Source organism: Podarcis melisellensis, assembly GCF_964234715.1.
Source record: "Podarcis melisellensis genome assembly, chromosome: 16".
Classification (NCBI taxonomy): Eukaryota; Metazoa; Chordata; class Lepidosauria; order Squamata; family Lacertidae; genus Podarcis; species Podarcis melisellensis.
Window position 1 is genome coordinate 15,857,406 of NC_138533.1, and position 25,281 is coordinate 15,882,686.

Here is a 25,281-nt window from a genome sequence, read left to right on the forward strand (position 1 = left end):
CACTTTTAATTTTTATACCGGTTTTTAAATTACCATACACAAGGCGGTTTATAAGCTGAAGAAACAGCAAAATAGACAGCAAAGATCACACACCTAATAACAATCTGATCCAATACCAAAAAAGTCATAATAAAAAACATAACTTTAAAATAAACAATCAGTGGCCCTCTGGGTGCAGTTGAACTACAACTCCCATCATCCCTGATGATACTGGCTGGAACTGTTGAGGGTCCAACAAGCTACCTGTCCCTGAACTCACCTTTTGGTACCTGCCCTCAACTCCTTAACTGATTGCATTTGTAAATTTGATAAAAGTCTTCCTCTGGTGTCCTGGAATATCCAAGACGCCACAGGTGTATGGAAAGAGCCAGGTCCCAAGTTCCCCCAGGCCCACCCTTAGATCCTTCCTCCATCATCTACAAAAGGGGGTCCTCTCCATCACGATGCTCACTCACCAAAACAACCTCTGGACTCCTTGAGGCAAAGACATCATGGGACCAAGACTGTCCTGGCAATGGAGACCGGTCGCCTTTCCTCTGCAGCCGAAGGCCAACAGTGTGGTGGCCCACGTTCTTCAGGAGCTCTGTGACTTCCCCGGACTGCAGGTTGTCGAAGTAGATTGTGGCACTCACGATCTGATCCCCTGAGGGGGTGGGGGGTGGGATTAAGAACATTAAGAAAAAGCCCTGCATCCACACTGGCCAACCAGAGGCCTCTGGGAATCCCGCACCATAGGGCTGGAGCTGTTGTTTGCCCCCAGCAGCTGGTATTCAGAGACAAACTGCCCCTAAACTTGGAGGCTCCAGTTAGCTGTCACGGCTAGCAGCAGTTGATAAACCTATTCTCCTCCATGAATTTAGCAAAAAGCCAGCCCATTTTAAGAAGACAATTGAACTAGTCCATGATGTGCTGTGTGTAGAGCTGCTTCATTTTTTTAATTATTATTTTTATCTCTCCTAAACCTAACACATCTGGTATTAAGAGAGCCCAGCTGAGTGCAAAATGTCCTGAGGGGATAGCTGGCTGACATGGGCTGAGCAAAGTTCTGCAGCCCTTACCCTTCTGTTTTTAATTTATTTTCCCCCATTTCTATTACACTCTCCAAAAATAGCACATTAGGCCAGTCCTTTGTCACAGGTCCCATCTACATGACACTTTTAAAGCAGCATCATACTGCTTTAGAACAGTCAAGGAATCCTGGGAACTTCAATATGTTAAGGGTGCCAAGAGTTGTTGGGAAGCCCCATTCCCTTCACAGAGCTACAACTCCCAGAGGTTTCTGGGAAGAGGGGTAGACTGCTAAACCACTCTGGGAACTGTAGCTCTGGGGTGGGGGAATAGGGGTCTCTAAGCACCCTTCAGCACCATTAACAGACTGCAGCCCCCAGGACTCTCTGCAGGAAGCCGTGACAGTTTAAAGTAGTATCGTAGTGCTTTAAAAGTATGGTGCGGATATGGCGCACGTGACTCTTCAAGATGTCATGGGGGACTCTTTGTGACCATAAAGAGGATGCCCTCTGGTGGCTTTAAAAGTTGATGATGAACAGGGAGGAGGAGGTGGCTTCTCTGCCCTCGCCCAGACCACCCCCCACAAAACCACCTCACTGACCTTCTTTCACAATGCCTGCTTTGGCAGCGGGTGAGTCCTGTTGAACCTGTTTCACGAAAACGCCTTCGTTCGTCTGGTCGATGGTAAGTCCGCGAGAGCCAATGCCTTCCCAGTCGGGGAGCAGAATCTCCCGGGTCTCTTCTTCCTCCTTCTCCATCTTAAGGAAGGAAGGAAGGAAGTGTGTAAATAGGAGGCCATGGGGAACTCAAGAGGCTGCACTTAAAGAGGAGAACTCCTGCTCAAATTCTGCACCTCAAAAGTATGCTACAGGCTTAGTCTATTTCAGAAAATGCATTTTGCTCTATTATATTTTCATCCCAATCTTGCTCCAACAATCTCAGGGCAGTTATATAAGGACATAAGATGATCCTGCAGGATCAGGCCAAAGGTGGTCCATCAAGCACACAATCCTGTTCTCACAGTGGCCAACCAGAGGCTTGTGGGAAACCTGTTAGCAGGATTCGAGCACAAGAGTCCTCTCCCCTCCTGTGGTTTCCAGCAACTGGTATTCAGAAGCATTGGTGCCTCCAAATGTTTAGTTGAGATGCCATTATCCACACAACAGCCTGGTGAGGTTGGTTACGTCAATGACCATTTGCCCCAAGATGACCCACTAAGTTGCTGGGCTAATTGCTATGTTCCAAATCCTGTGGTCTACCCTGTGCTGCACATAGCTCCTCTCCAGGACTAGGAGATCTGGATAAATATGGCACAGTAGTACCACTGCTTTACTAATAAAGAATAGACTGAATCACCTTTCTAGGACTTTGGTCCAGGCCGGAACCGCCCCAGGAATTCCCTTCTCGTCACTTGCCAATCCTTTGGTAATGTTTCTTCCAACTTCCCAACCTAGAAGAGAAAACAAAACAAAGCCTTGTTGGTGAAAGAGAACTTGCCATGTCTAGGCATCGTGTTTGATGAATCCACGTCAAGCGCAGGGGATGGGGAATCTGAATTCTCTTGGGAGAAGAACTGGGGTCCCTGAAAATATAAGCTATCCCCCCTCCCACCTTTAAGGAAGTCCCCATTTCAGGGTTGGGGAACCTGTGACCCTCCTAGACATTATGAGACCACAATTCCCAGCATCACTGCCATCCCTCATGGCTGGTGCAAACTGGAGTCATGAGGCATCTGCAAAGCCACAGGTTCCCTCACCCCTGCTCTGTTTGCAAAAGCAGGTTCCAAAGAATGTCAGCAATGCCTTTCGAAGTTTATAGGATGGTGAAAGTAGGTTTGTTGAGAGGAAGAATCAGAACTATTTTCAAAAGCTAACGAGGAATGCTGCTTTCGCGTTCCACTTGGCGAAATTGTTCTCTGTGGCGTACATATTTCTACACCAACTGCCGCCCATCACAAAAAGATATCCCTTTAATTGCCAAATAAAACATACTAGGAAGGGTATACAGAGAGTACTCGGCGCAGCTGATGTTTATACCCACTTAAGAACTGCCTTGCTCAGTCTGGCTGGTTTGGTAATCTGTGTCCAGAAAGTGGCATCTGGGTGCCTGTGGGGAAGGTGTCTAGGAGTCCCTGCCCCCTGGCATTCAGAACTACTGCCTCTAAACATGAAGGGTCCATTTATGTATCACTCCCTCTGTCTGTGATGTTCAGGCTTATGTAGGCAAAAGAGCATCACCCCACCAGGCTCCGGGGAAACCTGCAGAATTCTTTAGGGATGGAAACCCCCAAGCAGGGCAAAACCTCAAAACCAGCTCAATAAGAGCATGCATAAAATTATCAAGGCGGCTTACAACAGAATATGTGAGTACGCTAAAACATAAAGTGCCATAAAAGCAACGCAAAATAATTATTAAGATGATTATATAATCAGTGGAGGGGGGATATTTTTAGGTACTCCCTCTGCATCATTCAATGTTATCTCTATATTTCCCCACAAACATTCAAGTCCTTTTCCCCCTGAACTAAAAATCCAGCCCCTTGATCCATTTGCTGCCCTTTACTCATTCCTTTCCAAAATTATAACCAGAACCAAGACATTTCACTGTCTCAAGTAGCTTACAAATGGTGTCACACACCCACACACCCCGTTTTAGAAGTCTTGCTGCAACCCTTAGACACTAATTCCTGCTTTTCATCTATTTCCCTGCCTCCCTTTGTGTTGCCGCCTGAGGCACCTTGATTCACCCTGGGGCATGGCAGGGCTGGTGCTGACTATAAGAAGAATGTAAGAAGAGCCAAGGGCCTGTCTTAATCCAGCATCCTGCCTCTCGCAGGGGCCACCCACCCCACAAGCAGGACCCAAGTGCAAGAGCACTCTTCCCTCTTGCAGTTTCCAGCAGGTGGCATTCAGAAGCGTTGGTGGAGGCAGAGCACAGTCGCCATGCTCTGAGATGGGGCGCAAGAACACTGACCTGTTTCAGAGCCAGCAATACCACATCGCTTAAGCACGTGTAAAAGGCTGTATTGGAAAGGGAAGAGAGACAACTGCTCCCTTCCCTTACCCCCTTCCCGTCCTCTTCTCCTCAGGCAACTCTTCTTCCTTGTGAGCCTGTGCACACTTCTTCCCCGGCTGAGCATGCTACATGCCAGCCACAGCCCCTCCCACAGCCTGAGCATGCAAGGCATGGTACATATGCCGGCAGGAATGCAAAGCCTGTGTTCTCCCTACCCCTGGACTCTAAAAGGAGGAACCTTCCAGGGCATAAGCGGCAGTGCAATGCAAGGAAGCAGTGGGAAACATCGAAACCTGTAGAAGCCAAGGAGTTAATAGGCAAGCAGGTGTAGCTCAGCAGCAGAGAACATGGCTTGCCCGCAGAAGGTCCCAGGTTCAATCCTTCCTCAAAAGAACCAGGTGGCAGATGGTGGAAACATTCTCCTCTGCCCAAGACCCTGGAGATACTCGGCTCAACAGTAGATCAAAGTGGGGCTTCCACATTCAGGAACAGTCTAGCTCTGAGTGCCAGAAGCTCCCAGATCAGATGAAGGGTTTGTTGAGGTTTTTTCTGTAGCCCTGATTTCTGCACACTGTCAAAATCCTAAAACGTATTTTGTTTTTATCCTTCATGTGTTGCAATTTGCTTACTCTAGTACAATCTCTTTTCTTAATGGTTCATTAATATATGCTGCTGCCTTATAGGGTTTCAGGCAGGGAAAGGTCTTGCCCATCACCAGCTACCTGACACTGGGACATTCTGCATGCTGAGCTCTCATGCTGCAGACTCTCCCTTGAAGCAGAGGAGGCTGCCTTATTCCAAGTCTGTCTCTTTGTCCATCTGGCCCAGCCCTGACTAGCAGCCAGTCTGAAAAAGAGATCTCAGGCAGAGACGAGTCCTTCGCACCACCGGCTACCAGAGATTTGAACCTGGGACTTTGTCCATGAAAAGCATGAGCTACGGTCCCTCCTTGCGCAGGTAGACTTCCCCTTGGTGGAATGGGGCCTTCATTTAAAAGGTGCAATACCATTTATCAGCAGAGTGGAAAGGACTTGTAATGAAGGAGAAGGAGAAGAAAGGACAGAGCACAACTGGTCATGTTGCATAAGTGTTTTTAAAGGGTGCAGCCAGGGGGCGGCCATGCCTTCATGATCGATGCTTTGCAATGCTCTGGCTCCCATACCCAATCCCAGCTCAAACGCCCCACCTTCCACGCCTAGACCGTGCCAACTTTCTGCGAAGCAACAAGAGGGGAAAGTTTTCCACTTCCAAACAGCTACAGACATGCATGCTCAGGTCATGCATGAAACCTGATCAGCCCAGACAGGAGGAGGGGAGGCTGCAGAAGAGGCTCCCACTGACATCAGCTCCTGGCCCTAACTGGAGAGTCTTCACAAGCCAGCATTTGAACTGGGAACAAGACACCAGAACTCACCCACCCCTCACAAGATGGCAAACGACATATCCAGGCTTGTTTCCTTAATCTCTGTGGTCTTGTGGACTCCACCAGCCCCCAGTTACAGAGAGGAAAACAACTTCTCACAACAACCATCACTGGCCAAGTGTGCCCACACACAGGCTGAAGAAAGCTGCTGGAACAAGTGTGGTGTATTGGGAGACCAGGGTTCAAATCCCCACCGCACCCCCCAGCCATGAAGATCACAGGGTTGTTATGGAGCTAAATTGGGGAGGGACAGAAACATCTATGCCCCCATGAGCTCCTTGGAGGAAAAGCTAGGATGTGAATGCAATCAGTCAATAACTAAAAGAGGGAATCTGTTTGCAATGTCTGGAAATGTCTCTGAAGCCAGAAGGTTAGAAGAATTCAACCGACACCCAGCAGACACTGTCTATGCTCTGCCCTTAATGTTCCCCCTACCACCAGCAGCCTATGTTTGGTCTTTATTGTACACCATCCCTTCCTCCCACTAAACATAGGGAATTCTGTAAAAGCACAGACACTGCAATCAAGTTGTGGAAATGGGCTGTCTGTGGTTGGTCAAGCACCAAGCTTGCTTGGTTTCCTAAGTACACACGGCTCTTTCCTCTTTGCCTTTTATGGGTTGGGTTCCTCCATAAGGCAAAGTAAAAAAAATAAATCCATATCCCATTACAGGATTATTTTTTTTAAGGCAATCAACCGGGGGGCGGGGTATCAAATTATGGACAATGGGTCATGGTAACCTGCATTACAATTTAGGCCATCCCAGAATCAATGCTATTTCATGTCTTCCTTGCCATGCTTTTGCAACACCACTGATAGATAAGATAGGATGTCTTTATGTATTTATCCATTCGATGCAGTGATGATCTCCAGCAGTCAATGTTGCCCTCCAGATTTTTGGGACTGCAGCTCCCCACAGTCCCAGCCAGCATGGCCCCAAAAATCTGAAGGGCATCAGGTTGTTGAAGACTGATCTTCAGCGAGTGCAACCTCTGAAGTCAGGCAAGATGGAGGAGGAAACGCCGCAGGATTCCAGACTACAGAAGCCAGCCAGAGGTGGGGCGGAGCTGCTACTTAAGATATTTCACCTCCATCTCTAAAGGCATTAGGGGATGGTCATGTCTTCAGGAATGCACTTCGCTGGTGCGCCTTTCAGATCCGGAAATTCCCAAATAATTACGATGACCCCAGAAGTGCTGTTTTTCTAGAAAACGTTCCAGCTGCAGACCAAGGAAAGCAGACTTGCCAAAAATCCCCACCCCACATGTCAGGGATGGAAATATCATCCCACAAACACATTTCTCCCTTTGGATTTTCAAGCCCTAAACAGTTTTGGGAGCAAGTTATCCAAAGGACAGCCTGCACATGTGATATGACCCTGCCCAAAGTCTAAGACTGTCTTTGGAGGCCCTAAAGATAAGAGAGGTCAGGCTGACTGGGCCCTGTCAGTGACAGCCTCATATTTCTGGAATACGCTTCCTCTTGAGGTTCACAGCGCACCTTCACTGGAGAGTTTTAAAAGAGCTCTTGAGACAGATTTCCCTCTGCTTTTTTATTAACTGCTGTGTTTTAACCATGTTTTGCTGCTTGTTTTTAAAAGGACATGAGGCAGATTTTAAACTGTTGGCTGTATATGTTTCTAAGACAGCCTGTGCACTTTCCCTGAAAGGCAGGGCAGAGATTACCGTATTTTTCGCTCTAAAGGACGCACAGACCACAAGACGCACCTAGTTTTTGGAGGAGGAAAACAAGAAAAAAAATATTCTGAATCTCAGAAGCCAGAACAGCAAGAGGGATCGCTGCACAGTGAAAGTAGCAATCCCTCTTGCTGTTCTGGCTTCTGGGATAGCTGCGCAGCCTGCATTCGTTCCATAAGACGCACACACATTTCCCCTTACTTTTTAGGAGGGAAAAAGTGAGTATTATAGAGCAAAAAATAGGGTATTTAACAAATGCTTTCCCCCAGTGTCAGGATCCGTAATCTTGCAATTTAACCCTGTCCACAATGAAGTGAGCACACTTCTAGAGGCGCTCACCTGCTCAAATTAACGCATGTTTGCATGCACTCTTGCTACAGTGTAAATCCTTTCAATTTCAGTGAGGTTGTCTTCCCAGTAAACCAGTGAGTGAGCTATTAGCCTCGGTTCCTCAGCTACATCTGGGCATCCGATTCTCTGTATCAATAGTGGTTCCACAACATCTTGTTCCTTCTTTTATTTATATCTGCGTTCGTTAACTTATGAAATGAGTTCTCTGGGTGCCATCTTAGACCTTGACAATTTTTAGGTGGGATTATTTAAAACAACCCCACCTAACAGATAGGTGAAGCGCTGATGCTTTTATCAAAGATTCCAGACACTTTCGAGGTGCCTGGATGAGTTTCAAGTGCTGTTTACTCTTAGCTTGGGGTACGGGGGACTGTTGAAGCTTTGTTCAGGTGTTTTGGCTGCTCTGGTGCAGATATCACAATAATATAGAGGGAAAATACCATGCTTTCAGCATGCTTCCCTCACAGGGGAAACAGCTGCTGTAGCAGCTGTTCTTGGGGCTTCCTAGGGTGAGGAGCCAGATGCAAACTAAACGGTACCTTCTTTGCAAAAGCAAGGACCTAAAATCCCAGGGATAGAACACACCGGTTGTTCGGTTTTCCCATCACCTGCAATGAATTCTCGCCTCTCAGAACCAGCTATTTTACACACACACACACACACACACACACACACACACACACACACACTGCCTCACCCAGCAAACCACAAAAGGTAATGTTGGCAGTCGAGAAAGCGTTTGTATTCCCCTACTGCCAGTTCCTTGTGGTTCCCGCTTGCAAACACAATTAATTTAAGAGGCTTGTTTAGACAAGAAAAGCTCACTGGTTTTAATAGAAAGCGTTTCCTTTTTGAAATGTATCTCTTGCTCGCTCGCCTCTCTCGCTTCTCGTGAAAAGCCTCCCTCCCCAGATTTAACCGATTCATCATTTCCAGCTAATTCCCACCCTGGAAAATAGCAGCTGGCTAACCTATCCCCAAGATGACCCCAGGGCAAAGGTTGCAGAAATATTTTGCAATCAACCATTCCTGCATTTCTGTGACTCAGCTAAGGCTATCTGTGCTCACCTTTTGTGGCAGTGACGCCACTGGGCTACTGAGATGGCACAGAATGTTCACTGACATTCCAGCTGCTTAGAGAACATAGGTGTTGGAATGCCTGCAATTCTGCTTTTGTGGGGGATAGGGGAACTGGCAATCTGGCTGGGAGCAAATGGATCACATTAGCCCTAGGGGCAGAGATAGCTTTGTGAGGTAGGCAGTCAGGAAGATGTTCCCTAAAGAAGGGTTAGTGAACCCGGAGGCCGTGTTGAATCCAGGGGTGGTTGAGGGTTTTTTAAATTGAGCCGGCTAGCAAATTCTTTGGTTGAAAATTCCCAATTTATTTAATATATATTGAAATTTACATTTCATAAAAAGGGAACTGCTAGGTCTGGCCTCATGCTACCAGCAGTGATTGACCAGATACCTCTGTTGGATTGGGTATGAAGGCAACAGAGCTCTCTATTTATAGGTCTCCCGGCATCTAGTATTCAGAAGCAGACTTCCTCTGAATAGTGAAGTGCCATTTAAATCTCATGGTTTGTAACTAGCATCTCCTCCATGAATCACAACCTCCCTGCAGCAGACACTGCTTCTATCTGCATGCTTTCAAACATATCTCCACAATCATGAGGTCTAGAAACTTCCTTTGCAATGAAAGCAGATTCTCAGGGAATTTGCTCCATGCATGCCAGGCAATGCATGATGCACAACCAAAAGGACCACCTACAGGGAAGTCTGCAAACTGACACGTGGCATCAGTAAGCATTTAGATATTTCTGGCAAAACTAGGGTGTTTTTTACTATTATTTTTAATTATGTTGTTGCGAATTAGGAAGGGTAAATGGAAAAAAGGAAGCCGTTCACCTTTGGGTGCAGGAAAAACTTTTTAAGCAGATTTAATTGGGGAGGGAGCAAACTTCCTTTTCTGGGAGGGGCAGAACTTGAAACAGTGCAACTTCCCTATTATGGAGTAAATTTATCTCAACTTTTATTATGCATGTGCAACCCCGATGGGACGCTGGAATCTGCTTAACACTCGTTTAGTACCAGCGAGCTTGGGATCCTGTTTCCCTGTGTGGGAATCTCAGCTCTCCCTACATTCCTAAAAAGCCTCTGTCCCAGACTCTTTCTGCTTCCTTCTAAAAAAAAAACAAGTGTGTGTGTGTGTGTGTGTGTGTGTGTGCGTGTCTAGATTTATTGTGGCACAAACTTTCATATGCAAGAAGCTACAATAAACCGAGCCCAGCTTTTTCCAATATGAAGTGCAAAGCTCTATGGCTCTGATGATCGTGGCTTTAATCTACAGAGGCCTTTAAAGCCCTAAACGGCCTCAGTCCTGTATACCTGAAGGAGCGTCTCCACCCCCATCGTTCAGCCCGGACACTGAGATCCAGCGCCAAGGGCCTTCTGGCGGTTCCGTCATTGCGAGAAGTGAGGCTACAGGGAACCAGACAGAGGGCCTTCTCGGTAGTGGCGCCCGCCCTGTGGAACGCCCTCCCATCAGATGTCAAAGAGATAAAGAATTACCTGACATTCAGAAAACATCTTAAGGCAGCCCTGTTCAGGGAAGTTTTTAATATGTAATGCTGTACTGTTTTTAACACTGATTGGGAGCCGCCCAGAGTGGCTGGGGAAACTCAGCCAGATGGGCGGGGTATAAATAATAAATTATTATTATTATTATTATTATTATTATTATTATTATTATTATTCTGTCGCAATAAAATCTGCTGGACTTTAAAGGTGTGGCAGGACTCTTTGTTGCTTTTCAGTAAAGAGAGAGAAAGAGAATGAAGAAGACGCCAGAGGGAGGGGAAGAGAAAACAACAGTAATGGGAGATGGATGTGGAGCAGAGGAGCAGCAAGCTGTCTTTTTTCACTGAATCAGTCCATTGAACTATCTAGGCTCAGTATGCCAATTGGAAGCAGTGGCTTTCCAGAGTTTCAGGCAAAAGTCTCTCCAAGCCCTATCTGGAGACGCCAGGGATTGAACCTGGGCCCTTTTGCATGCAAGGCAGATGTGAGCTCTATCCCTTTCCCAAACGCGGTCAGATGCTGCAACCTTCTGCTCTGCTACTCAGCGGTGGGGCCTCCAAAAACACAAGCTGTAATTTAGCTTTCTCTGCTATTTTGCACTGCCTTCTATGGCACAAGACACCAGAAATGCCCTGGCAAGGGCACCCTCTGGCACAGTCCTTCTGACAACTTTCCCTGCTCCATCCTCACATTACAGCTGCCAAGATCTTTTCCCGTTAGTCCTTCACAGCATCAGACACAGCATCCTTCTCAGGGGCAGGAAACATCTCAGCGGAGAGGATCTGCTTTGGATGCAGAAGGAGCACACTTCCAGGCCCTACCCAGAAACCCTGGAGACCTGCAGCCGCCAGGGAAGAAAATGCTGAGCTGGAGAGCCTGACGGCTTTCTACGCTCCTATCAAATGCAGGCAAGCAGGTAAGTCTGCTTTTCCACAGGCAAGGACTTTACGGCACAGCTGAGAAAGTGGTTTCGCCCCGCCACTTTTCACCCAGTGGCACACATCGTCCTGCAACTGACCGACAACCCTGTTTTTGGGGGGAGGGGCATAGACACAGGACCCCCTGAGCCAAGATTGTTCAGTTACTGATCTCTTGGGGAAAGCAGAGACAAAAGGACCACACCCAGCTTTGTTCCTCTGGACATAAGCCTGCAGGCTGGGTGTGATTGCCTCACAGAGATGACTCACAGCACACTCATGCACACAAACAGGCTGGATCAGAGCAAAGGGAGAGGCTTCGGCAACCTTTGTGGAGTCTTGCAGCCAAGCCAGCCAGCCCAGACATTTTAGCGACGCGCAGGCCTGGAGTTAAGAGAACCAACAACTGAAAATGGAACTCGTTTTTTAAAGCTTCTACATGCATATTCCAGGGACGCTGGTGGTGCTGTGGGTTAAACCACAGAGCCTAGGACTTGCCAATCAGAAGGTCAGCGGTTCGAATCCCCGTGACGGGGTGAGCTCCCGTTGCCTGGTCCCAGCTCCTCCCAACCTAGCAGTTTGAAAGCATGTCAAAGTGCAAGTAGATAAATAGGTATTGCTCCGGTGGGAAGGTAAACGACGTTTCCGTGTGCTGCTCTGGTTCGCCAGAAGCGGCTAAGTCATGCTGGCCACATGACCCAGAAGCTGTACGCCGGCTCCCTTGGCCAATAAAGCGAGATGAGCGCCGCAACACGAGTCGGTCACGACTGGACCTAATGGTCAGGGGTCCCCTTTACTTTACATGCATATTCCACTTTGTGCAGTGCAAGGAGTACCAAGCCATCTGCGTTATCCTCACAAAATCTGCACCAAGTTAGCTTTCTGGCTGAATGAAGATTCAGACCTGGGTCTCTCCAAGTCCTGGTCCAGCATTCCAAACCACTACAACTTGCTTCCTTTTGACCCATACAGTAAAAGAAGCCCTTTCTGGATTTCCGATAGCACAACTTGCATCCCAAAAAGACCTGTTTTGGAAGGCTGAAGAAGGATTAGCCACACAGCGAGAGGAGTCCCTTGAACCTCGTTGCTGCATAAGTCACTCTTTCTGGGTGTGCTTCCTGACTGGACTCGTCCAGAGATGCAACAGGGCACCCTCCTCTAAGAGCAGGTAATTTATATTGGTGTAGGAGCAAAATTACCTGCCTTCTGGGTGGCAACAGATATTTGGGCCAACAAAAGTTACTGTGTTTCCAGTTTTATATCTGTTAAAAATCTAAAGAGCAGAAACTCAAGTTTTGCCTCCCACCTGCCAAATGCACGGCCCATGGTCAACAAACCACACCTTGCGAAGCCAAGTGATACAACCCTCAGCCATGTCAGTCAGTAAGTGACTAATGAACAGGTGAAGGATGTCCGGAGTCTGTTGCAGTTTTAACTCACCCACACAGGGCTGTGGGCGTCTTGCTGCCAATATCTTTTCTCTCACACATAGAATTCTTTTCTTTTAATTTTATTTTTTATAAAAAATCTGTATTTTCCTGCAAAGCATACATAGAAAATTTCAAACAAGCAGCAATAATTGAATTACATTAAAGAAAACAAGGACTGCCAACAAACTCTGGTATCACACGGAAAACGAGACAGTTCAGTATCAACCTACAGTCACAATAAATAATAGTATATTTCACGCATCTGGTGTTGTTTTTGGTCTCATAGTTTATGTTCCTCAAACAAGTGACCAGGGACTCAGCTATACAGCTGCAAATAAAACATTTCAAGTGTGTTGTAAAGTGCAATATGCATGTGCGACACTAGATGGCAACAGGGAGCTATGACAATTGAATGTATTTTTTCAAAACATTTTTAAAGAAGCATTTTCACAGCGTTTTGTTATATGTGTTTAGATTCCACCCAACAGTGCTTGGGGAAAGTATCCATCGGATAGATTTCTGACAAGCAGAATAAATTTCAACTGAAACAGGCATTCTGCAAGCCTGGCACACGGTCTCTACTAGGCAGGGATGAGGATAGTCGAAATTTAAAATGTTGCTGTTCCTCACAGGGGTGGGGTGGGGGGAAGAAATCTTGCTCCCAAATGAGTGGAGGATGAAATCTGGGCAGAAGTCACCATGTTTTTTGCGCCCACAACTTTTCAGAAAAAATGCTATGCGTGTGGAATTTTGAGGTCATGAAAACAATGGCCAGAAGTCATCACCACAGACAGCAGCAAAATAAAGGTAGAAGTAAGAAGATGACCCAGCAGTCCTGGTCAAAGTAGATTGCCTTCCCCCAAACACAGCAGTGGTTTTCGCTGCCCGAAGAACATCAGCAAAATGGCTTCACAAATTTCAGGTGGCATCTCTGGGTACAATGCCCACAACTGTCTACTCTAAGAACTATTCCTTTTCCCTACAGAACCCTGGGAACTGTAGTTCTGTAAAGTGGGTATGGAATTTCAGTAGAGGATTCACAGCATCCTTCAGCAAACCACCATTGCCAAGATTCCTAGTGATGAATTAACACGTTTTTCCCCCAATTTTTTAAAAAATATTTTTAATGATTCTGCTGTATGGTTTCTTGTTTTTTAGTGCTGTAAACCACTCAATATATTTTATAATACAGCGGTATGCAAGTATTTTTTATCAATAAACAAACACAATTGTAATATAGCAATGCCTAGAGCCTTAGTTTCAGCTAACAGGCATAACAAACACCTTCTTTTTAAAAATAAACCCACTGCGTCCAACACTGGGAGATATTTCTTGCGGCTCAGAAGGTGGCTCACGGAATGTTTCACATCCGATATTATCAGAAATTATTACAAGACTCTCAGAAGCTAAGCCACTATTCATTTCCTCCTATCAGTCTGGGTTTTCCAGATATCTAATGCAATCCAAGCTGCATGGTATTTATACACTGACTAGCTTCAAGGTTTGTAATACGAAAACACACACCAATAAACTGCAATAATTTATAATCATTAGAACACAGCAGCCAAACTAATGAAAGAATCACAGACATTAGAACAAGATGCTAGCAAGCGCACAGCATGCTCATGAAATATTGAGCAAATCTCAGGGTCTCAGGGTGTGGGTAACTTTATACTTGCGTGGGGTTATTTGGCTCTGAGAAGGACCCTAAGCTTTGTGGGACAGCACGTGCTGTGTGCAAAAGTTCCATCGCTGCTGTTGATGTGTGCGGTCGAACGTTCAGGTATGCAGCAACAATAAAGAAGCCTTTTTTTCTGCTGAGAAGTCCCAGACAAAGTATTCCTCAGCATCTCAAAAACAAATCTGAATGCAGGTGCAGACTAGGATGAAGCTCTCCAGTTAAAAGGCTTGTTGGAAGTGGAAAGTCTTTGGTCGGCATCGAAAAGCAGCAGAGACAGCACATGTCTAATATTCCAGGAGAAGGGATTCCCGAGGGCAGGGGTGCCACCACACAAAAGGCCCAATTCGTAGACCGTATGGAACGGATCTCCTGATAAGACAGCAGAAGGCCATCAGCTGCAGAGAGCAGTGATCAACTGGATATATAAGGGGTAAGACGATCTTGCAGGTGTCGTAGTCCCAAGCTGCATATACACCAAAACCAACACCTTGAACTTATCCTAGTTGCTAATTGAGAGCCAGTGCCATTCTTCCAACAGTGGGGTAATGTTTCAGTGATATCCTGCACCGGTGAGCAGTTGAGTCGCCACATTTTGCAACAGCTTCCAGACCACCCTCAAGAGCAAGCCCAGAGCAGAAAAAATTGGGCTGGAAGCACAAAGAGTTTCATCTGGCATTGGGGGGGGGGTTTCCTGTGTCTACTGATCCAGGGTACACACACAGACACCTCGTCCACCAGACCCCAGTCTTGAAACTGCCACATCACTGCGAAACACTCCTAGCTTCACACACCTGCTGGCTGGCTGCATCCAGTCCCAGCTCCTTTGTACGTGTATCTAGATAATGCACACTGTTAAAAATCAGTATGGTGTAGGATGTTAAAAAAGATTCTGATCACAGAGATCTGGGCAATGAAGCTCATTGGGTAATGCTGGGCAAAATTGTTCTCTCCCAGCCTTACCTACCTCACAAGGTTGTTCTGCAGATAAAATTTGGCTTGGGGAGCAGGGGGGAGATCACTTGAGTGATCGAACTGAGATGAAACACTTACTTTCATGTAATAAAATTTATATAACTGCTTGACTGTAAAAAAACAAAACAAAACAAACCCACACATCCCTAAGAGGGCTACATGTTGCACTTGAGTGGAGAACAAGATAAAAATGCAACAGACACGTTTTCAGATACAAATATTAAGGCACGTGTTTTCAGATTTAAAAAGTACCGCACACATTTTCAGACGAAAATGTACTGCGCACCTTTTCAGGAGTACAGGAAATGGTCCTTCTAGAGGGACTCCTATCTTTTACGACTGAAACTCTCACCAAACATAACTACTGTCTACGCAAGCCAAGGGGTCCTACCCCCATAACGCCCCAAGGAATGCCCCCGCCCTCCCCTCTTCTACTGCCCCCCCGTGGAGTTCAGTGCCAGCTGCTCTGTGGCCTTGGCAGCAAGGAGGGCCATTGAGTGAGGCAGGATCCTGGCTCATCATGCCTGCCTGTCCCCAGCTTTGAAAGAAGAAACCAGCCATCGCAAGGGAGCTATGCCAACCACGAGGGCCCCGCCAGTTGCTTCTATTCGGAGGGGGGCCACGTGCTTGAATTCTCCGTATTTTTAGAACCAACTGCTTGGCCTCAAGAGCTATGAGCCGGTCAGGCTTTCTTGGGATCGCCGGGGTTATTACTGGAAAAGGGGAGGTTGCAAAACACAGCACGACATTCCCACAATGTCACGGGAGAGGGTATTCTGCGGCAGAATATCTCACTGGGCTCGAGATAGGAAGTCGTCAAAACAGGGGCTGCGTTTCTGTTGGGAAAGCCCAGAGGCAGCCCTTCCAGGAGGCAAGGGAGACACTCTGGTAATCCGAGAGTGGTGGTCTTCAAGCGGTCAGCCGTGCTCTCATAACCAGGGGCTCCCCAAGGAAGCACCCCAGAGCCCTAGCACCTCTGAGGTATGGGCAGTGGCTAGAATGTCGGGCCAGTACTGTGTTCAAATCCTACAATGCTCACCATGTGACACTCAGCCTGACCTACCTCACAGGGGTGTTGTGTGAGGATAAGGCAAAGCGAGAAATATCGCATGCTGCCGCCCTGAGCAACTTCAAAGAAAGGTGGGGCTGAAGATGTGTGAAATAAATGCACCTGCTCGCCCCAAATACCCAATGCCTTAGATTTTAAGGGTGGCAAGGGAGGAGATGAATGGATCTGACTGGCACAAAAAAACCCATTGAAATTGTTTATTTATTAAAATGTATACACTCCCCCCACACCCATTTTATAATGTATATAAAACAGAGAGAGCAATTAAAACAGATGAAAATCAAAAGATGAAAAACAAAATTATAAAACAGTCACGCAGAAGAAGTGCAACTGCACACGTGGCTTAAAATAACAACATCCAAGTAAAGTCTATCAACGTGATCAGATTATCAAGTATAGTTCCAGATTTGCCAGGCTTATTTATACAGTGTTTGACTGGGGGGTGGGGGAACTATCAAAAGGGGGTTTATAAAAAAGATAAAAGAGTAAAATTATCAATAAGAAGAATCAGCAATAATTTAAGACTTTTGAAAAACAAAAAAGAACAATAGACTAAGGACAGATTAGGCAGGGAGTTCCAAAGTGCAGGTGCTGCCACGCTAAAAGACCGAGCTCTTACAAAAAGCACTCTGCACATGCTCGGCAGCCCTTGATTCTTTATCCTCACTTCACGCGCAGCAGAAGCTGAGCCTTGGCCATGAAAATGATTCCCAAGGCCACGGCTTGGCAGGATCTGGGTGTTTTGCAATACCGCATAGTTCAACAATTCTTTACGAAGGCATGTCTTCAGACCCCAGGGAGGCGGCTTTTCCACTCAGGCTCGCAGCTCAGCCCAACCCCTTGCTCACTGTTCATCAGTCTATGGAGATAACCCTAACCCTTTAATAAGGTGATAGCTGCAGGGCCGTCGCTGGGGGACACTCACACATCCCTCAGTGGTATTTCAGGTCCCTGAATTTTCAGCTTTCGTTCTTTTCTGAAAGGAGAGGGGGAGGGTGTGCCACTCAACACAGGGGAAGAAGCAGAGCCAAGAAAGCAGCTATCTGCCCAGCAGAAGCACGTGGAGTACTCTCAGATTTCAGATTCCGCCCCAAGATTCTGCACTCAGGCGAATGCATTACCCTAGTTTGCAAAACGATAACCTGCTCCTGCTACCTTAAAAGACCATCTTATTTAAAATGGCACAAGCTGTCATGGACTCTAGGTCCAAGAAATCAACGTGCAACAGCATACCTGGCAGTTGCTACAAGACTGTCCGTCGTGGTTAAGTCCAGGGCCCCCAACACAGCAGAATGAGCTGCGGTAAGTGAGTGAAATAATAATACATATAACTGCAATCTGTAAAGCTCCCCCTCCCCTAATAAGACCATTAACTCCAGATTCCAAACGTGCTTCTGTCTCTATGCTGTTTTTGTTGCAACTGGTCAACACAGACGCCCTTTCGAGAGTTCCCTGATTCTCTTTCGGGTGGCACAGGAGGATCCCAAATGGGGTCCCCACCTTCTTTGCCTGCCCCACTCCACCACATCTGCATGCTGCTTCTGGCCCCCAATCAATCTTTCGTTGCCTTTTGGTCTTAAGTGTCCCTCAATATCACACAACAGGATTATTCAAAAAAGAGAGAGGCCCGACCGATAAACACACCCAGACTCTGGAATGCTACGTGGGTGGAGACTGAGATGTTATGGAGTGGGGGTGGAGAGATGCAATGGAACAAAACTCAATGTAATATAAGATGAAGTCTTGTGCAGGTCAGTGCAATAGGGGGGGAAAAATCCCTAAATATAATTCTATTAAGCTTAAAAGGCGATTTAGTGCATGATCCTACAAAACTCCCTGGGAGCAGCAAAAAAGCTTCCTATTTGGGATGTCAAAGTGTGTGTTTGTGTGTGTGCACATTGTCCATGCTGCACTCTGTGGGTACCATTCTAGGCAGAAGCACTAATCCCTTTATCCTGGCTGGGCATTTTTTTAATTGTTGCTGTTGTGTTTGCCGGGATGGCAGACTGATGCAATGGCTGACTTGACGCTCCAGAACATGAAAAGGGGAGACGAGATGTGCAAAATGAAGGCTGCTGTTCCCCACCCCACCCCAGCTAATCCCCACACCACTGCCACCACCACCAGGCGAGGCAACACACTCAAATGCACCAGCAGCAAAGATCATACTATGGGTCAGCAAGTGCGCCACATGAAGGTGTACATATGCTTTTTGCTTCTCCTGGACGAGGGAAATATACCCTTCATGGTGTCTGTTCATTTGGAGGGGATTTCTCCTTCGCAGTTAGGCAAGAGTCCTTTTACAAGACCATTTGGGTTCCCCCTGCTTCTTCCGTGGTTGCCATGCGCTCAAAGAGTCCCATGGAGAGGCGCAGGGTGGTTTCTGAGAGTGAAGGCAGCAAAAATAATTAACGCTGGTGAAAAAGCAGTGGAAAATATCTCCTCCTTTCGGGGCCACACGAGAGCAGAGGGAGGGCAACTGGCGGATGCAGTCCCCAGATCGTGCCCTGGGGATAGGCCTCTCTGTCCTTGTGACTCCCTAGACTTCAAATATTGCTTCTCTGCCCCTGCAGGTTAGCCTGAGAGGATTGGGTCGGGAATCACCAAGATGGCGCTCCTCAAGAATGCGCCCATCTCGTCCCAAACTGGGGGTGGAGAACCTGACACCTTCCAGATGCTGCTGGCTCTTAACTGTTCTTAACCACTGGCCAGGCTGGCTACTGGGGCTGATGGGAACATCTGGAGGGGCCCCAGAGATTCCCCATCCTTGGGAAAGAGTGTTCCCAATGAGGCTGAGAGGGTAACGTTGGGGAGACAGCTTCTCTCTGGGCTTCCCCCAGAGACATCTCACAAGCCACTCTGGAAAATAAGGGCCTTTTCACCTGGTCTAACAAGGCCTTTCTGATGACACCCCATCCCCCAGCTCTTAACTCCTTTCCTTTCAAAACAAAAGAGAACCTCATCTGCTAAAATGCAACTGGCTCTGCATTTCAATAACAGCTAGGGTGTTATGTTATATTTCTATCCAATTTCTGCCTGGAGAAGAATGCAAGCAAGGTATCAACAGGGCTGCGTTTACTGTATTTTTTGCTCTATAAGACACACCAGACCACAAGACGCACCTAGTTTTTGGAGTAGGAAAACAAGAAAAAAAATATTCTGAATCTCAGAAGCCAGAACAGCAAGAGGGATCGCTGTGCAGTGAAAGCAGCAATCCCTCTTGCTATTCTGGCTTCTGTGATAGCTGCGCAGCCTGCATTCGCTCCATAAGACGCACACACATTTCCCCTTACTTTTTAGGAGGGAAAACGTGAGTCTTATAGAGCAAAAAGTACGGTATTTTAATTGCAACACCGGGAGCTTAAGGAAACGTCCACATTTTCGGCAAGGGTGTGTGAGGGAGGAGGTGCGTGTAACCTGTCATGGGACATGCAGCTCTGCCTGGTGCCAGCATCACAGGACACCTGCCTAGGGTCACATCCCAGCCTCCGGCCTCTGCTAGCCCTCCTTGCCATTCCTGCCTCTAAACTAGTGAGGAGATGAGAAAGAGAGAGAGAGAGAGAGAGAGAGAGAGAGAGAGAGAGAGAGAGAGAGAGAGAGAGAAAGGAGAGGAACAGGGACAGCTTCTGCCCACCATGGCCTCTTCCTCCACAGTGCAGCCTGGAACAGGAGCTCAGCAAGGCGGACCTGCAAATTATTTGCTAATTATGCAAATGAAGTGGGTGGGGAAGTTAAACAGAGGGTGCCCAGATGGAAAACAATGGCTGCTCTGGGCGGAAGAGGGCATTTCTGCAAGCGTGGCTTCTACACCCCAATTAACTTTTTCTCTGAAGCTATTAGGTTTTAGAATGCGGTTAAAATCTAGGAAGGCCAAATGGCTAGGAGGAGGAATACCTGCACATCTGCTTTAGTATCTCTGGCTCTATAAGGACTAGTGGTCAGCTTGGTGCTTTTGAAAAGAAACAAAACATGGAAAGCCAGGAATCCAAGCCAGGGAATGGCCGAAATTTATGGGAGGTGGCCTGCCCAGAATCAGGGCAGACCTCAGAAAATGGGACCCTACGACAAGTTTGGGTCTTATCGCACGGCCTCCTTTGCCTCGGTGGGTCCCCCAATTCACAGCCCAGACTTGGGAGGAAAAGGTGCCTTATTGCTGCTCTAGCAAACCCAGGCAAAACTTTCCAGCTGTTGCTCTAATGCAAATATACCCACAACGTACCTGGCTGTGTTTAGCTATATAAATTCTTTATACATCATATAAACAGGTAACACTTTTCACATTATCTAATTGAGTAGAAGCAATTAAGGACCAACAATTAGAACAGGGAATACAAATATCTCAGTTCTTATATACGTAACGTCCAAATAGAAGCTTTTGTGTTCCACGTATGTACAAATGAATCAGGTTTTGTAAATGTAATGTTCAAATAAAAGCTTTTTGTGTTCCTCGTATGTCTTAGCGAATACAAGTGCCAAACGTAACAACTTTAAGGAGCAGTACCTGCAAAAGATGAACTTTTCTTTGTAATGTTCCACATCTGCCTTTGCAAAGTTTGGTTGTTGTATACAGTTGCTGTGTGCAGGTATCAGACAAAGGATACGAAAGATCTTAACATGTGCCTTTGCAAAATATAGTTGTTGTATGCGAAAGAACTTAAATGTGGCCAGGCTTCGTCAGCCGAGCATACTCCTATTTTGTGTATCAGAGACATGGAACGAGCGATAGTCTTGGTTGATCCTGGACCCCCTGTCAGTGGCGTAGCGTGGGGGGTGCAGGGGGGGGCCGGCCGCACCGGGCGCAACGTCTGAGGGTTGGGGTTAGGGGGCGCAAATCCATGGGTTAGGGGGTGCAAATTACTTGCCTTGCCCTGGGTGCTGACAACCCACGCTACGCCACTGCCCAAAACGCTCAAGAACTCTGGCTCCGTAAGAAGAGCCCAACAACTTTGGCTCCCTAAAAAATAAAGCTCAACAACTTTGGGTAGATCACTACTGGCAGTTGTTTTATAGTGTGAGTAGATCGCAGTCTCTTGGGAGCTGGACGCGCCTGCTCTAATGCACACCTTCCCTTTTGAAGGAGAATGGCGACCCTCCAGTTATCCACTTAATTCCAGGCACAAAAGCTTTGCTATCTCACAGTCTCGTCCTGATTGCCCCAAATTCTTCCCTTTGACCCAATTCATGTCGCAAAAAGCCTCGAGCTGAGATACGCTTGCATTCAGCCCTCAGTCCTGCCACCCCACAGCTCGCCTTGGCATTGTACAAGGAGTCCTTTATGCTGCGTCTCAACACCCTGGATCCACTCCACAGAGACTTCTGGGCATGGGCGAAGTTCTGCCTGCCTGCCCCTTTCTGCCTTCCAAATTGAGGCTGCAAAACTTGCAGAGGCAGATTCCTTCTCCTCAGTCCCAGCCCTTGCATCTCCTCGGGACCGGGAGATGGAAGAGATAAGAGGGTGCTGAGAGTGAGGTTTCACAGGCCTGGTTCATGTGAAGTTAACTTATTTGGGGCGTATCAGAGTATTGTTAAGTCTGGCTGGAGGCAGGTCTCTAACCTGCCCACTGCTACCTGATATTCTTTAGCTGGAGATGCCAGGGACTGAATCTGGGAGTGACCACTGAGCTGCAGACCCTACTTTCCATCAGGAGAGGCAGCAATGGCTTTAGAAGAGGACTGGACAAATTCAGGGAACAGGAGAAGACTACTGATGGCTACTAGCCAGGATAGCTGTTCTCTATCTCCAAAGTTGGAGACAGATATGCTTCTGAGGACCACTTCACTGGAAACTGCTCTTGTGTTTGGGGTTTCCCATAATGGGCATCTGTTTGGCCACTGTGAGAACAGGATGCTGGCCAAGATGGGCCACTGGTCTCATCCAGCAGACCCTTCTTACATTCACATGTCTTCTACTCCAGGGTCACTCTCATGCTAGAAACTTAACAACAATCCCAGCTCCAGTCACTGCAGGAATCTCCCAGCCTAATGTTAACATATTTATAAAGCCAAGTGTTCAAAGAGGTTCACACACATTTCTCCTTGTTGCAACCTTTGCACCAATCCTGCGAAGGAGATCAGTATCAATATCAATATTGCATAACGGAGGCTGAGAGCAACACCTTAACATTCCTATAACAACGTCTAGGACAAACCACCGAGCCAGATTTGCAGCAGGAACTAAATTCTGAACTCGGAACTGCCGCCGCACTTATCTGTACAGATTTGCAAAATCATGAGGTTGAAGAGAATGCGCAGAGAATCCTTAGCTGAAACACAAACAAGCATCTAGTCCCTTATGTCTGTGGATGAAAGGCAGGCATGGTATCTTCACAGTCATTACGTTTTGCCCGTTTCCCTCCCACCTGCTCCCAAATCAGACAATGCTTGGGTGTGGTTTCTCAATAGTTAGGGTGACTATCCTCCTTTCATCTGCATGTAAACAAGATCTTGCATCCCCAACACACACAGTGTTCCTTTCAAAGCATTTTCTCCAAGGCACAATCTGACCTGACCTTCTGGGTGCAGTGAGTGCCGGTCTGTATGGTATGTCAACCACTGCTGTTTTGTGTTGGACTAATTGTAAGTGGCAGCAACACAGACCAAATGTTACTATTGCTGGAGGGGAGAGAGAGGTACCCTTCTCTGGGTTGCAGATATAAAGCAGAGTCTGCAGGAAGCCACCACACACACACCCTGCCCTCCATCCTGTCTGGTTGTTAAATGCTGCCCCCAAAAGTAATCAACATCCCTTTTCAGAAGCACTTTGGGGTTAGGAATAGGACTAAGCGAGTGCAGCTTAAAATCCACATGCCACTTAACTTGAGGTGTATTAAGCAGAAATTCCTGCCTTGGCTCTTAGTGTCCCCCAAAGGAAACCCTCAAATGGGCTACATCCTTTGGTGGTCATGCTGGCCCATTGTAAACTGACCTCCTGATCCGAAACCTACTAGGAGCGAAGAGAAACCCTTGGCTTCTAGCTGCATATCTGGGGCAGCAGGTTGGTGGCTGGGACTGATATGCCTACAGCCTAATGATCCCTGTGTATCAGGGACAGCTCTTTATTTTCTGATACGTCGCACTTGTCTCTAGTTCACCTCTTGAGGATGCCTCTGAGAAACATCAGCCCCCCCATCCCCCTGGCTCCACACATATTCCACCCCTGAGGGAGGGAAGGATGGGTGGGTGCATATACCTTGCCTCCAGCACAGTGGTGAGAAACCTGTGACCCTCCATATGTTGTTGGACTCCAAATCCCATTGGTTCCAGAAGCCAGCATGGCCAGTGGTCAGGGATGATGGGAGTTGTAGCCCAACAACTTCTGGAAGGCTACAGTCTTCTCCCCATCCCTGCTCCTTTTGAACTGCTGCTAACACATTGCTTGGCTTTCACTGATTTACGTCCTGTCTTTCCCTCCAACCAGTCTTCCCAGCTGCTAACTCCAGATACACACCCACACAAACCCTTAGCAGGAGGGATGTGGCCATCTCCAAGCTCTGATCGGTGTCATATTCCAAAGCACAGGGAGATTCCTAGCTGTCAAGAGACCATTTCCTAACCCTTAGCTCTCACTGGTGAAAGCATGCATGATTCACTAGCGAACTGCCTAATGAAACCAGCTGCCATTAGCAATATTATAGGGCAATCATGTATTTCCAGTGTATACTGGAACATGACAATAAAGCCCCTTTTGCTTTTAAACTACTACAAGAAGAACAGAAGAGGCAGAGAAGGCACATCAGCCCTGAGTAACAAACGGAGGATGGGAAAGAGTCAGGTGCTGGTCACGGGACTGAGAACAGGAGGCTTACATAGGCATGTCCCAATTTTCACATGTCAAACATTAGGAGGGTGTGACTATGCCCTGCATAGTCTGCAATGTTCTTGTCTCACTATTATTCGCGGCTGAGATTTAATAAGTTGCATAACGCCTGTTTTACGAGTTTTATGTATATGTTGTGATGGCTATTTGACATAAAACAGATGAGTGGGGGGGGGGGGAGAATCAGTCAGCAAGGACAGACTCTTCTGACCTAGGACCAAAAGGTCAAACACTGTAATCAGAGGCTGACTGGCATCTGTCTGTCTCGGGAGACAATGGAGGAGTGTGCCTTCGGGGGTGAAGTCAACCACTGGAGAGTTACAGCACCTGCTGTCACTGTAGAGACATGTTTTGCAGCTGTGGCAGATGAAAGCATCCAGTTCTGCTCATGCAGGTGGACCATGTGGCCCTCCCAGCAGTCATTCCTCCTCTGGTCACTGCTGTGGATGTATGACCCGAATGACTGTCTCCAGGAACTGTGAAAACAAAATTTTAAAAATCCTTCCAGTAGCACCTTAAAGACCAACTAAGTTAGTTCTTGGTATGAGCTTTCGTGTGCATGCACACTTCTTCAGATACACTCAGTGTATCTGAAGAAGTGAGTGTATCTGAAGAAGTGTGCATGCATACAAAAGCTCATACCAAGAACTAACTTAGTTGGTCTTTAAGGTGCTACTGGAAGGATTTTTTTTATTTTGTTTTGACTATGGCAGACCAACACGGCTACCTATCTGTAACTGAATCCAGGAACTCTGGTTTGTCTGCAAGGGATTCCCACACAAGCCGAGTTATCGTCGCCAGCCTTCATGTTGCAATTGCAGACATCTTTGTAATGCAGAGCTGGTTTTTCATCTTTGTGTTGGTCATTAGCATCACATTCTTCCATACCCTTTCAGAGAGGAAAGCCATTGCCATAGCTAGCTGCCTTGTCAATGTGCTTATCCAGCTCAGCATCAATGGAGAGATTGCTGGTTACGATGGAGCCCAGGGAGGCAAAACCATCTACCACCCAAAACATGTGGTCATCAACGCTTGATGTGTGGAGTGTTGGTGACAACCTGACCCAGGACGTTGGTCTTTGTTAGGCTGATGTAAAGTCTGAACTCCACAGGTAGAGTTTTGTACACAGTGGTGAGAGGGAGAGAACTTGCACACCTGGCCAGTTCTGCCAGTGAAATTAGGCACAATTCAGTCAATGGACATATATTGAGTTGCTTAGGTACATCATCTGCTTCTACCTCAGCAGGGATGGAGAACCTCTGGCTCTCAAGTTGTTGCTAATCTAGAACTCCCGTTGTCCCTGACCACAGGCCATGTTGGTA

General features: G+C 47.1%; 1 protein-coding gene and 1 long non-coding RNA gene across 6 annotated transcripts in view; both read right to left on the reverse strand.

The window, feature by feature from the left end:
* LOC309359471 overlaps positions 1-25,281 on the reverse strand; it is a 155,847-nt gene that overhangs the window by 129,131 nt on the left and 1,435 nt on the right. The window lies entirely within an intron of this gene.
* The window catches only part of AHNAK (AHNAK nucleoprotein), a 54,902-nt gene that overhangs the window by 17,657 nt on the left and 11,964 nt on the right, over positions 1-25,281 (reverse strand). For 4 of the 5 annotated variants that reach the window (XM_081892954.1, XM_081892955.1, XM_081892953.1 and 1 more), the window contains exons 2-4: positions 2,365-2,458; positions 1,610-1,766; positions 456-643 (exon numbers count right to left, since the gene is read on the reverse strand). In XM_081892954.1, the coding sequence (XP_081749080.1) occupies positions 456-643; positions 1,610-1,766 (345 nt within the window). In that variant the 5' untranslated portion in view covers positions 2,365-2,458. Of the gene's footprint in view, positions 1-455; positions 644-1,609; positions 1,767-2,364; positions 2,476-25,281 lie in introns of those variants that run through there. The other variant, XM_081892952.1, reaches the window with a different exon arrangement.